We start from the raw sequence: 12,942 nt of genomic DNA on the forward strand, positions 1-12,942 counted from the left end.
CTTTTTGTAGTTAGAAGACAACTAATATTCAAATGCATTTTAATTAGTTTCAGGCAGCAGTGGAGAGATTTGTTTATTCCTGTGCAGGCTACTGTGTGGCAACCTTTGTTCTTGGAATAGGCGACAGACACAATGACAATATTATGATCACCGAGACAGGTGAGTTTATTTAGTGCAGAATAAACTTTTATTGTGGTAAAATATATATAACATAACATTTACTATTTTAACTGTAATTAACGGTAAGTGTTCAGTTCAGTGGCATTACATATGTTCACCTTGTTGTACAACCATCATCACCATTTATCCCCAGAATTTTTCCATCTTCCCCAGCTGAAACTCTGTACCCATTAAACACTAACTCCCCATGCCCCCCTCCTTTCAGAACGGAGTAGTCTTTAAATGGAGTTTAAGACTGGAGCACATATTTAGAAGTCATTGTGTAGGGACACTGGTGCTTCAGTTACTCTAGAGCAGTGGCCCCCAACCTCTTTGGCACCAAGGACCGGCTTCTTGGAAGACACCTTTTCCACCGACAGGGGTGGGGGAGCAAGGATGGTTTCAGGATCATTCCAGAGCATTACGTTTATTGCACACTTTTTTTTCGACTCACTTGCCACTATAAAGCCTGCCACCAGATGCAGCTCAATTTTCACTTGCCACTCACTGAGACGGTTTTGATATGTAAGGAATTGATTTATTATGGTCTCTGTGCAGTGAAACCTCTCTGCTAATGTTAATCTGTATTTACAGCCACTTCCCAGTGCTAGCATCACCACCTCAGCTCCACCTCAGATCATCAGGCATTAGATTCTCATAAGGGGTGCACAGTCTAGATCTTTCTCATGCACAGTTCACAATAGGGTTTGTGTTCCTATGAGAATCTAATGCCGCCACTGATCTGACAGGAGGTGGAGCTCAGGCAGTAATTCAGGCAATGGGGAGCAGCTGTAAATACAGATGAAGTTGCTCACTTGCCCATCGCTCACCTCCTGCTGTGTGGCCCAGTTCCTAACAGGCCATGGACCTGTCCATGGCCCAGGGGTTGGGGACCTCTGCTCTAGAGAGACCACCTCACTTGAGGACTAAGGTGTGAGTGAAGGAGGAAGAGGCAGGAAATGAGTCCTAAGAAGGCAAAGTTAGAGGGACCGCTGGGAAACTAGGAGAGGGTCATATCCCAGAAGCTGGCGAAGATGGGAGTGATCACCAGTGACAGATGTTGCAGAGAAAGAACAGAAAGAACTCATAGATATCCTTAAATCTCCCTAACCCACTCCACTTTAGTGGTTCACTGTCCACTCTGACAGTAGTCAGTAGTGGCCACCAAAGCATGAGATTTTTCTCTATGAATTTGGGCCATTTTAAGAGTAGAGTCTGGAAAAGGCATCAGATGGGGACAGATTGCTTACTTCCTATGAGAATTAAAAGAGATAATATATTTATGGACAATAGAAATGATAAAGGGCTAAACAAATAAGATGATGATTATTGTGGTGGTGATAGTAGTAGTGGTAGAAATTGACCCAAAGGAGACTCAAAATGATTTGCTTCTATCGTGCTGCCCAAGTTTCTGAGATCAGATGAGCTTAGATACATTCAGGATGGTATGGCCGTAGATGGCTACTCAAAAGGAAAAGGTGAATAACCCCTGCCCCCAAGCAGAGTGAAACATCAGTCTATCCTGAGTTGCGTAAAGAGCATAAGAGAGTCTTAGGGATAATGATGACATACTGGCCAGAGAGTTTGATTTATGTTTCTAAGAATAATTTTGAGATGAGAATTTTATAGTGGCATCTGGCTGTCATCTAAAGAACACCAGAAGGATATCAAAAACATGCTTGGTTCAAAGAATGTTTTGTGGCTACGACTTTCACACACCTGCTAAGATGAAAAATATCACAAACTGACAAACATTGTAAAAAATGCTTTCAACACAAGATAGCTCATTTTTAGGCAACTCAAAGAAATATTTTAAGGAACAAAGTGCTGTGCCACTGTAATGATGTCAGATACTTTCTTCTCTTAAGGAAACCTATTTCATATTGACTTCGGGCACATTCTCGGGAATTACAAAAGTTTCCTGGGCATTAATAAAGAGAGAGTGCCATTTGTGCTAACCCCTGACTTCCTCTTTGTGATGGGAACTTCTGGAAAGAAGACAAGCCCACACTTCCAGAAATTTCAGGTAAGTCACCTCCTTCATCGCCTGCTGAGAATAGCACCCAAGCAGATGGTTCCTGCAGCACGCCGCAGCCTTCACCTCTCACTCAGCTTGGAGGCCAGTCCAGCCTCTACCCCTACCCTCTTCTGGCATGGCCAACCCTACCTCCTCCCTTTCACTTCCATTCATTCCTTTCCCAGGTGCAAAATGACACTTCTCAGTAATCCTCCCACCTAAAACCAAACAGAAGTAGAAATATTTCATAAGCAGTGGGATGGGCAAATGTGAAACACCAGGATGATGCTGGCACTAAAGAGGGCTTTCAGGAAGGGTGTCTGCTGAGCAGGTTAGCCACTAGATATTTGTCTATTCAAGACCTTAGCTAGAAGACTCAAATTTTACACATATTTTTCAGAACTCGCAAAAGGTTGTGAGCTTCTCTTGGTTTTTGCTACAGGTGAATTCTCGATGTGCCAACTGGGCTTATCTCATTTTTATAAGGCAGAATACCCAATATTTCATTTGAAATCTTGTTGGTTTGACCAGAGTTCTACTAAGACCTCTAGCTTTTCCTGCTTACCTGTAAACAAGCTCCTCCATGAGTCTGTCCATCTCCCTGAGAGTGTGTAGATCAGGGGAGTCCAATCTTTTGGCTTCCCTGGGCCACATTGGAAGAATTGTCTTGGGCAACACATAAAATACACTAGATAGCTGATGATCCAAAAAAAAAAATCACAAAAAAGCCTCACAGTGTTTTAAGAAAGTTTACGAATTTGTGTTGGGCCACATTAAAAGCCATCCTGGGCTACATTCGGGTTGGATGAGCTTGGCGTAGATTCTATTGGCTTTCCATTCCTTCCTGGTCTGTATCCAGTTTTGACTATCAAATACTTCAAATACCAAAGAGAATTAAATACTGGCAAAATTAATAACTTAATGAACATAATTCATAACGGTTGTAACTACTACTGTAATATACCTATGTTATAGCAATACAAACACAAAACAAAGACAAAGAATAATTACTTTTATATACATTTGCCTTGGGTGCCCTTTAAATAGCCACCTCCCTTAGTACATCTTAAACATGATTTGCTTTGCATTTCACATCTCAGACTTGCTCTCTTTTCCCTGAGTCTCTTCTTGAGTCCAAGGTTACCCTTTGGAGACGACATGACCCTTGAAGTTCAGTAGAACAGGAAGTAGGATACATTGTTTTGAAACCTGTCTGTTCTTGTTTGTTCTCCTGACTGATTTTCAATTTGGTGATTACAAGACTTACCTCCCACAGTTCCAGTGGTGTTGTCAGAGAAACTGAGATCTCTGTGGCCAGATGGTCTTGTGATTTTTAGTGTGTGTTTTTCTGCATAAACTCAATTGAGTTTCAGGCTATTTCCAGGGACTTGACACATTTCAGTCCTGTTTTTCTTTAAAGTTAAAAATCACATGTTTTGACAACTTCCTGGAACAGGGAAATGGTTCCAAAAAAAAAGAAAACCCTGGAAGAATTTCACCATTTAAAGGGGGGAAAACACTCATGTCTTCTCTCCTGTCAGCGGGGTTCATCTGTTTGTCTGTTTGCTTCGGACAAACAGAGCAGCAATAAACTGCAACTTAAAGAATCAGACATACGCAAGGAATTTGGCCTCATTGACGACTCTCCTTTTTTTTTTTTTTTTTTTTGAGACGGAGTCTTCCCTGTCACCCAGGCTAGAGTACAGTGGCATGATCTCAGCTCACTGCAGCCTCCACCTCCCAGGTTCAAGCAATTCTCCTGCCTCAGCCTCCAGAGTAGCTGGGACTACACGTGCGCGCCACCATGCCTGGCTAATTTTTGTATTTTTAGTAGAGACAGGGTTTCACCATGTTGGCCAGGATGGTCTCTATCTCTCGACCTTGTGATCCGCCTGCCTCGGCCTCCCAAAGTGCTAGGATTACAGGCACGAGCCACTGTGCCCAGCTGACTCTCCTTCTTTTTGTATATATGTTATCTTCCTTTTTGCCAGTAATTTTTCCTAGAATGACTGCACATCTGTCCTGTTGCTGACAACATTCCCATAGACCCCCTGGTGCCCATATCACCCCGTCAGATCCCAGCAGTACTTCTCTTTTTTTGCTGTTGTTGCTATTTTTAAGTTTCAAAATATGCTTTCACAAAAAGGTTTGCAGTATAGGGAGGCCAAGGAGAGGTTTCTTCCCGCTATCGGCATCTTCCACCCAAAGCAACAAACCTTTGCGGTGAGGCTTTGTGCAGTCTGTCCTCTCAGTCTGGAGTATTTCTCCATCCTTAGTGACCAAAGTTTGTTTCTCAAGCCATTAAAACCTGTTTTACTAAAGCAACGTTTAGGCAGTGTGCTCCGCTAAAAACACACTTTTGTACATTTGTTGTACTTGTGTGTGTCCGTGTTTTGGAGTACTGTTAAACATACGTGTTAAGCATACATGTTAAATGCCTGTGAATCTGTGCACGTTGAGCCTTAAGCACACATACAGCATAACATGGTGGTTGAAAGGATGGGCTTTGTAGCGGAGAAACTTGAGTTTGAATGCTGGACCTGCGACTTAATAACCACATATATGATTATTATTCATCCTTTCATAACATCAGTTTCTTCATCTGTAAAGTGGGAATAATAAGACCTACTTCCTGTGCTTTTTCTAGGGATTACTTAAATGAAATATTCAGAATGCTTAGCCCAGTGCCTAGATCATAGCAGAAAATCAATAAATGGTAGCTGCCATTGTTGCAGTCATCACAGTATGTCTTCAAACTTTGAAAACTTTTAAGTTGAGAAACCATTTTTGAAATGAGATCTCAGGTAATATATAAAACAAAGTACCATGCTCTGCTTAAAGAGTAAGTGGAGTTCCAACTCCACTTACACCTGTTCTGCTTCCCCTTCCCCACCCCCTCTCTGCTTACCCTCTCCCTGTGTTCCCTCATCCTTCATAACAGGAAAAAAACCTGAACACCACAGCTTTAATGTACATATGTGCAGAATTTCCAAAGTTTACAGCATGACAAAGATGGACAGCAGATTTTTTCATCATTTGACTATGACCTTGTGGTAATTTTTTTTTCTTTTACATACTGCTAAGCCTTCCAAAAAGATTTCCTGTTTCTTGGTTTTATGTTTTCTTTTAGAATTGAAGTTCTTCAAGATCAGGGACCACATCTCTAAATTCTCCAAATAGTGTCTCAGAATCTTGTATAATAAAGGCTGCCATTTTTAGGGAAGCTGGGAAATGTTGTATACATTTGCATTTTGAATTAAAGGTGTCCTCATTTCCAGTGAATCGCTTATTTTGAATTGATAAGGTTAACTAATACATGCTGCGTATTTGAATAACCTGTTAGGAACAATGGAGAAAAATTGACCCACTTTTTTGTTAAGGGTGGGGTGAGCCTTGTCCACAAAGAAAAACATACCTAACTAGTGGCTTGAGCATGGAAGTAAGAGGAACTGAAATAAGCTCTACTGCGTCCCACCTCTCTGCTTCCCAAGGGAGCTACTTTAGCCTAGGACCATAGTCACACTTACTTCTAGAATAGGGGAGAGTTCAGGAACAAGCTATAATTAGATAAAGAAACACAAAACCAAGGCCCAGCATTTGAACCCAGGAGTATCTGTTAGCCATTGGAGCAGCATCCTACAAACAGGTGCTAAACAAACACATTTCAATGGTGACGATTTTGATAAATTCTCCACAGAAAAATCTCCCTTATGGGAGGAATAAAAAAGAAAACAGTGTTTTTACTCATTGGTAATTTATTCTAGACCATGTTATTTTAAATTTCACTGAACAGTTATAGAATATATATAATAAACAAATGTATTTATATCATTGGCAAATGAAATTTGGCTTCTAAGTTTCTTAAATGTCAGAATGTGTTTTTTATTGTTCTCGTTGTTTTGTTTTGTTTGAGACGGAGTCTCACTCTGTTGCCCAGGCTGGAATGCAGTGGTGTGATCTCGGCTCACTGCAACCTCCGCCTCCTGGGTTCACACCACTCTCCTGCCTCAGCCTTCCAAGTAGCTGGGACTACAGGCGCCTGCCACCACGTCCAGCTAATTTTTCATATTTTTAGTAGAGACGGGGTTTCACTGTGTTAACCAGGATGGTCTCAATCTCCTGACCTCGTGATCCGGCTGCCTCAGCCTCCCAAAGTGCTGGGACTACAGGCGTGAGCCAGCGTGCCCAGCCCCGAATGTGTTGTTTTTTAAAATTTTAAAACTAGTAAATGTTGTTTATTAAAATCAAGAGCCAGCAAAATATTGAAAATACCAAAAGACATAAAAATTCATTATCCTGCTTTCCAAAGATAATACTGTCAACATGTTAAAGTTTCTAGAAGATTGTAAATTAATCAGCATTTGCTTAAAAACTGAACTTAAGAAATAGATATGTTCGTCTCTTCAAATTGAGTAAGGCTGATTAACATCCATGAGATGGTAGTTTGTCATTCTGAATAAAATCTAAATATCCAGGCTTGGCCTGCTAGGCCCTGTGTGAGGCTGTCCCTCCAGCCTCATGCCACACTGTTCCCCTCATCTGCTCCCTCATCACTGTGGCCTTCCTCCACATCTTCCCCCATCCCAGCTACCCACTGCTTTCTTCCCAGAATGCTCTGTGCTGCCCTGTGGTCTCAGCATAAATGTCATTCTGCAGAGCAGTTTTCTAAATCAGGTTCCCTCCTGTTACCCTTTGCCACAGTCCCCTGCCAGGTCCTTCATTGCATGTTATCACAAAATGCATTTATTTGTACTGGTTTTCTGTTTGTCTTTCCCTATCCCAACTGTGAGCTCTGTGCAGCAGGGCCACATGTGTCCTGTGTCCCTCACAAGGGGCTGAGCCACGGTAAGCACTCAGTAGGTGTTTGCTGAGTGGAGTAGTGGAGGGACAGCACCTTGTAGGGGAGGAGCTGGATCAAACTGGATAACCTCTGGGGTGTCTTCCTTCCATATCATACATTGTATTCTGTGAGTTTCACAATAACTCAGGCCCAGATTGACAGACCATCATCACATGGAAGGTAATAAGCCTTCAGGAGGCAGGTTAACATGCATACATTGGATGAGGAACTAAATCCAACTGTGAAATCTAATGTTTCATTAAATAATACAAATATGTGAGTGTAATATGGTACATATTCACATTTTTGTAGAGATTTCCTTATTGACATAAATCTTACATATTTCTTTCCAGTCAGAGCTGTACCTTTTGCCAAGAGAACAGGGCATGGAGTATATACACATAGTGTACATTCAATACAGGACAGTGGATAAAGGGCAGGAACAACTGGTTCTTTTATAAACAAGCATTTTGGAGATGCTCTGTGCACACAGTAGGCACCAAGCAATCTGAAGTCATCAGGGGAGCCAAATAACACATCTACAGACAAATCTATGCAAAGCAGGTTGTTTGAGGACTGTCTTTAAAAGGCACTTGCCCCTAGATGTCACTCTTAAGAAGCATTTTATAGGAGAAAAGTCTGGAGCCCATTCGTTGTGTTATTTTAATCTAGCATGACTGTGGAAATTTTCTTGCCAGTTTTATCAGGCCCACCCTGTTTCCAGTTCCGCAGTCTTATCCCCATGCCAGCGTATACCCAAGCCTCCAACCTGGAGGCTCAGCCACATGCCCAGTCTCTATGCAGGGTCCTGACTCAGGAAGTTTTTAAGAACCTTTATTCAACCAGAGTCCATCTCTTCTGTGGTCTAGCTCTACTCTTGGGTCCCACATTGTTTTAACTGCTTCTGTTTCAGTTTCTCCACCAGAGGTCCCTCTGTTTGTTACCCAGCTGCTAGAACTAGGTCCCTAATCCCTCCTGTAATTTTTCTTGCTGGAGACTCGAGTATTCTCCCAAGCCCAGCCACAGGGACCACAGAGACCTTGTGATCTGACATTCTTCCAAGGGCTGCAGCCATCTCAGCATCATTTCCGGTCACTATTCTCTACCTCCCCTTCCTTTGTGTGATAGCCCTCATCCTTGTCTATACTTATAACCTGCTAGGCTGGATTTTCTCAGCCTCCTGCTCTAGCCTGTTGTAGTTACCAGGCCTTATTCACCATATCCAAAATAGGACACTAATTCAACGCACACTGACTAAATACCGTGCCAGGCATAAAGAAGGGTCAGGTACTGCCTTTGGCAAGGCAAGATATTTTCCCAGTTTGGTCCCTTTCAAATACAGTTGTTCCCTAATTCATCCTGATTTTAAAGTAGTAAATCTTGTCCAATATTGAACTTGGCTTCTGAACATTAAGCATTCATCCATCTTATATATGCAGATTATCTGTAGTGTATCAGACACTGCATTGGGCATAGGTGAGACAACAGAGCATGGCCCCAGAACATGGCAAGAAAGCTACTTACACAACTTTGTGCCAAGAAATACCTTGTGCTAAGAGTGTCCACAGTGGTTTGCAGAGGGAGCAATTAATCCTGCCCTAGAGGATAGAAAAGGGCTATTCAGAGAAGCATGTGTTTTTCTCAGGCCTTAAGGGATGAATTCAGTTTCATTTTTCCAGGCAGATACAGCGAAGGGAGGGAACATTCAGACAGAAAGAACAGCACGAGCAAGTGCATGAAGTTAGAAAAGTACATACAATCAGTATTTAGGAACAAGAAGTATATTTACCTGGTATGGATAGAAAGTGGGTATTTCTGGAAGTGTGTAGTAGAATTTGAGTCAAGAAAGGAAATTTGGGTCCAACTTGAAGCAGTACATAGGCTGGATTAGAGGGGTGGAGGGTAGAGCAAAGCAAGTCATTTGGAGCTCATTTGATTAATCACAAATAACCATAATTAAGGTCTATTATAGGTCAAGCGGGAGATGACCAGTTCGTCTGTCACCCATAGTGTACTGAGCTGATAAAGGATTCCGTCTTGGGATCTGCGCCCCGACCCACTGACTAGGCCAGGCTCAGCCTCCTCTGTCTCAGTGTGAAGACTTTCAGTACTCACTATCTCTCCATGTTATGCATTGGAAGATATCCTCAAAGAAGGGTCTGATTTCAGCCATTTGTAGGAGTTTGAATATGTTGGTGTGATATCTCCCCCATATGCAGACTTGTGGGGCTTGTCAAACTGTTAGGACTTTATTAAGCTTGTCAAATTTAAATTACTATTCTGGAAAAGATACGAATCCAAAACTGGAAAGATAATAACCTTTTAATTGACATCATTCTCTCAATATTTAGTTTCTTTCAGAACATTTTGTCTAACATAGAATATTGTCAAGGACATTGTTTACCATATTACAAAACATACTCTCTCTATTAAGATCTGCTTGTGAAAATTCTACTGGTCTTAGTTTCTAGAAAAGCTGTGCTTCTCCTAAATAGAGATGTTTTCTTTTAAATTTTCTGAACATTGACTAGAGTTAACAGATTATGTCCTTTTAGCTAGAGATATATTTGAAGACTTCCTATAGCAAGTACTGTCATGCATTGCTTAACAGTGGGGATACATACAGAGAAATGCATCATTAGGCAATTTCGTCATTGTGTAAACATCAGAGTGAACTTACACAAACCTAGGTGGTAGTCTTCCACACACCTAGGCTATATGATATAGCCTATTGCTCCCAGGCTCCAAACCTGTACAGCATGTTACTTACTGAATACTGTAGGCAGTTGTGACACAATGTTATGCACTTGTGTATCTAAACACATCTGAACAGAAAAGGTACAGTAAAAATATGGAATTATAATCTTATGGAACAACTATGATAGATGCAGTCCATGGTTGACCAAAACATTGTTATGCAGTACATGACTGTATATAGGACTTGTGATGTACAGTTTTAAATTAGCCTCCTGCCCCAACCCATTGTGGATTGTTTCCTTTCCTTTTTTCAGCCAGTTCTAACTAATGCTATTTTGACTTTTGTATCTCCAAATAGTCCACCTTAAATCCTTTTTGGAACAAGGCTGAAGGATAAATCACACAGACACACACACACACACCCCTACGTGCACGCTATCAGAATATTGACTAAAGTAGAATAGCTTATTGTAGCATTTAGGTTTCTAATGTGCTTCTAGCTAAATATTCGAGAAGATGACAGTACAGCCCTTCCCCTGGTAAACAGAGCTAGTCTGAGAATCACTTTTCAAGTACTTACAGATAAAAATCCTAATTCAAACTCATCAAATGCATGGCCAAGTACCAGACACACTCCTCTTTTGGATTTACCAGAAAGTGTGCTCTCATGCACTGTTAGGTCTAATAATCAGTGACCTTCTCTGTTTTGCCAAAATAATTCCTAAAGACTGGCTAGCCAATGCATTGATTTTTATTAAAAAAACAAAAAACAAAATAAAATTCTCTGCCTTTGACTGGAATGATTTTTATCCATTGTCTCCTTCCTCTAGCAGACAGAGGCAACATTACTATTTAGGAAAAGTAAGTGGAGGTTCCACTTCATTTCTAGATGAAAATGGAGGATTTTGATCTTAAGTAAAGTATTTCATGTGACCTCAGACAGTCTGTAGCAGCCACAGCTCATCAGTGGTTAATAAATTAGTAGATTGCATATAAAAGTAGTTTGTTTTCAGTTTAGTGAACTGATAGTTGGGGCAGTTAGCAAATCAAGTAAAAGTTTGGGCCCTGAAATGATAATGAATTCCTTTGTTCCCAAGACTTCTGAGGGCGGTAGCTTTGTAAAAACAATTCTTTCTGTTAGTACTAGATGCTATAATTAAGGCATTTGAATCAACAATGAAATTGAGAGCAGATGTACTACGTAGGCTCAGTCTATTTATTAGCTACTAATGGAGAATGTTCTAGCTAATGGCATTAATAATAATGTAATGTTCCCCACATTTGTAGTCATTAACAAGTGCATTAAACCAAGTCCTCGAAGTCAGATTTTTCCCTTACTCTTCTTCTCTCAATAATACAAATCCTTCAACAGTCAGTTGAGAAGGAGAGAATGAGGATGTTTGAGGTCAAGGAGAGGCAGCCCTGGCAGAAGGGAAAATTACAGCCAGTAACTTCTGTGTTCTGTGTTTTCCCCTGAGCTCCCCAGGCCACATCCTCATAGTCCCTGAAACCACAGGCCTCTAGGCCAAGGTAGTGTCAGAACACTCCCACAGACCCTGTGGCTGAGTCCAAAAGGCAGAAATGAAACTTCTGGGACTGAGCGGGCAGGGCAGGTGCTCAGCTGTGCCCCCCAGGGTGAGAGAACCACCTGCAGGAAGCCAGTGTTGCTGTATGCTTCCATCCTGCCCACCTCAGTGGGCCAGCACCATGACAGCCTCCCTTTGACACTGGTTGGAGTGAGGCTTATCCCCGACTCCAAACTACCTCACCCCCTAGGCCTTTACTAAGAGACCTTGTGGGCAGATGGTCTAGAGGGACAGTGAGCCCCTTAGCGTTGAACAGTATGTGTATTCAATAATGCAGCTCCTCGTGGTATTGATTAGTAATTGTAGCCAACTACTTATGTAGCACTTAAATCTCACCACAACAACATGAAATGGGTATCATTCTTATTATTCTTAATCTATATTTAAAAGAGTTTAAGTGACTTCTCCAGTGATATATAGTTTACCAGTAATAAAGCCAAAATTAGAATTCATTCAGCTTGATGTGAATCTCTGTTGTTAACCACCACAGCACACTGCCTTTCAGCAAAGGCTGATTAAAGCTGCACCAAGTCTCTAAGTGTGTACAGCCCGTCAGAATCTCGACACTGTGTTTGACAAGCATGGGACGTGCAATTAAACTGGGGAAGAAATTTCTTTCTCATAAAAAAGATCCTTGTGTGTGAAAATTAGAACTATCTGAATAAATTAGAATCAACAAAAATTCTTTATGTGAGTGAAATAGCCTTCGAGAAAAGCAGGGCAGTTATTTCCTTTAACGCCTCTCCTTGGGTACAGCAGGGATAGGTGAATTCCTGCATCACTGCTTAACAAGTATTTACTGAGCACCAGTGGATTGGTGTTATAATAACTTGGCCTCAGGTTAATTTCCCTCCTCGAAAATTTTCTATTAAAAAGAGTTTGACCACACAGTGGGCTCACACAGCAGGGGATTTATGTGGATCCCCCAGTGTATGGAAGGACAGAAAATAATTAAAAATCAGAATGTACTCTAATTCAAAACCAAAAGGCGTCCCCACCTATGTCCTTGTGAAAATTGTGCAAGTTGGCAAATTAATGAGGCTGTTGCCTGGGGTGAAGTCTGCACTTAGCCTGTGTAATTACTAAGAAATGAGAGAGACCTCAGTGGGTCCTACGGATGAGCAAAAGAAAATAATTTCCGGACATAAGTGGAGTCATTAAGAATGCAAGAGCACTAATGCACTGGGGCCACTTCCAGGGGACAAGTGATGGCTGGGCAGCAGCAGCAACAGCCCACACAAGTCTCCCGCTTCTTGGTGAACAGGGAGGAAATGCAGAGGGGATGGTAGGCAAGGGAGAGGACTGACGTTTATTGAGCCTTCACTATGTACCGGCCTCCATGCTGGGCGCTTTATGTATATTGTCTCACTTAGAAAATGCCAGAATATTCCATGGGTTTTGTATTGCTTAGGATGATGTGTACCCTGCCCAGCCTTGACATACAGAATGACACAAGCCTGACCTCAATTATCATTGCAGTTACCCTACCACACACAAATGTCACAGACAATATCAGCTAAAAGCAAAAGAAAACTCACTATTAATATTTTGTCCTATAAATTTATATTCTTTTTTCTATATAAATATTTTGTGTTAATTTACCAAAATGGGATGCATTGTTTTATACCTACCTCTTAAACACT

At 41.4% G+C, this 12,942-nt stretch overlaps 1 protein-coding gene across 3 annotated transcripts in view; it reads left to right on the plus strand.

The window, feature by feature from the left end:
• Nucleotides 1–12,942, plus strand: part of PIK3CG (phosphatidylinositol-4,5-bisphosphate 3-kinase catalytic subunit gamma) — a 43,280-nt gene that overhangs the window by 18,553 nt on the left and 11,785 nt on the right. For all 3 annotated transcript variants that reach the window (XM_004046018.5, XM_004046019.5, XM_004046020.5), the window contains exons 9-10: nucleotides 48–159; nucleotides 2,028–2,185. In XM_004046018.5, coding sequence (XP_004046066.4) covers nucleotides 48–159; nucleotides 2,028–2,185 — 270 coding nt within the window. The remainder of the gene's footprint in view (nucleotides 1–47; nucleotides 160–2,027; nucleotides 2,186–12,942) is intronic.

Source organism: Gorilla gorilla, chromosome 6 (genome assembly GCF_029281585.2).
Source record: "Gorilla gorilla gorilla isolate KB3781 chromosome 6, NHGRI_mGorGor1-v2.1_pri, whole genome shotgun sequence".
In the NCBI taxonomy this organism is placed as follows: domain Eukaryota; kingdom Metazoa; phylum Chordata; class Mammalia; order Primates; family Hominidae; genus Gorilla; species Gorilla gorilla.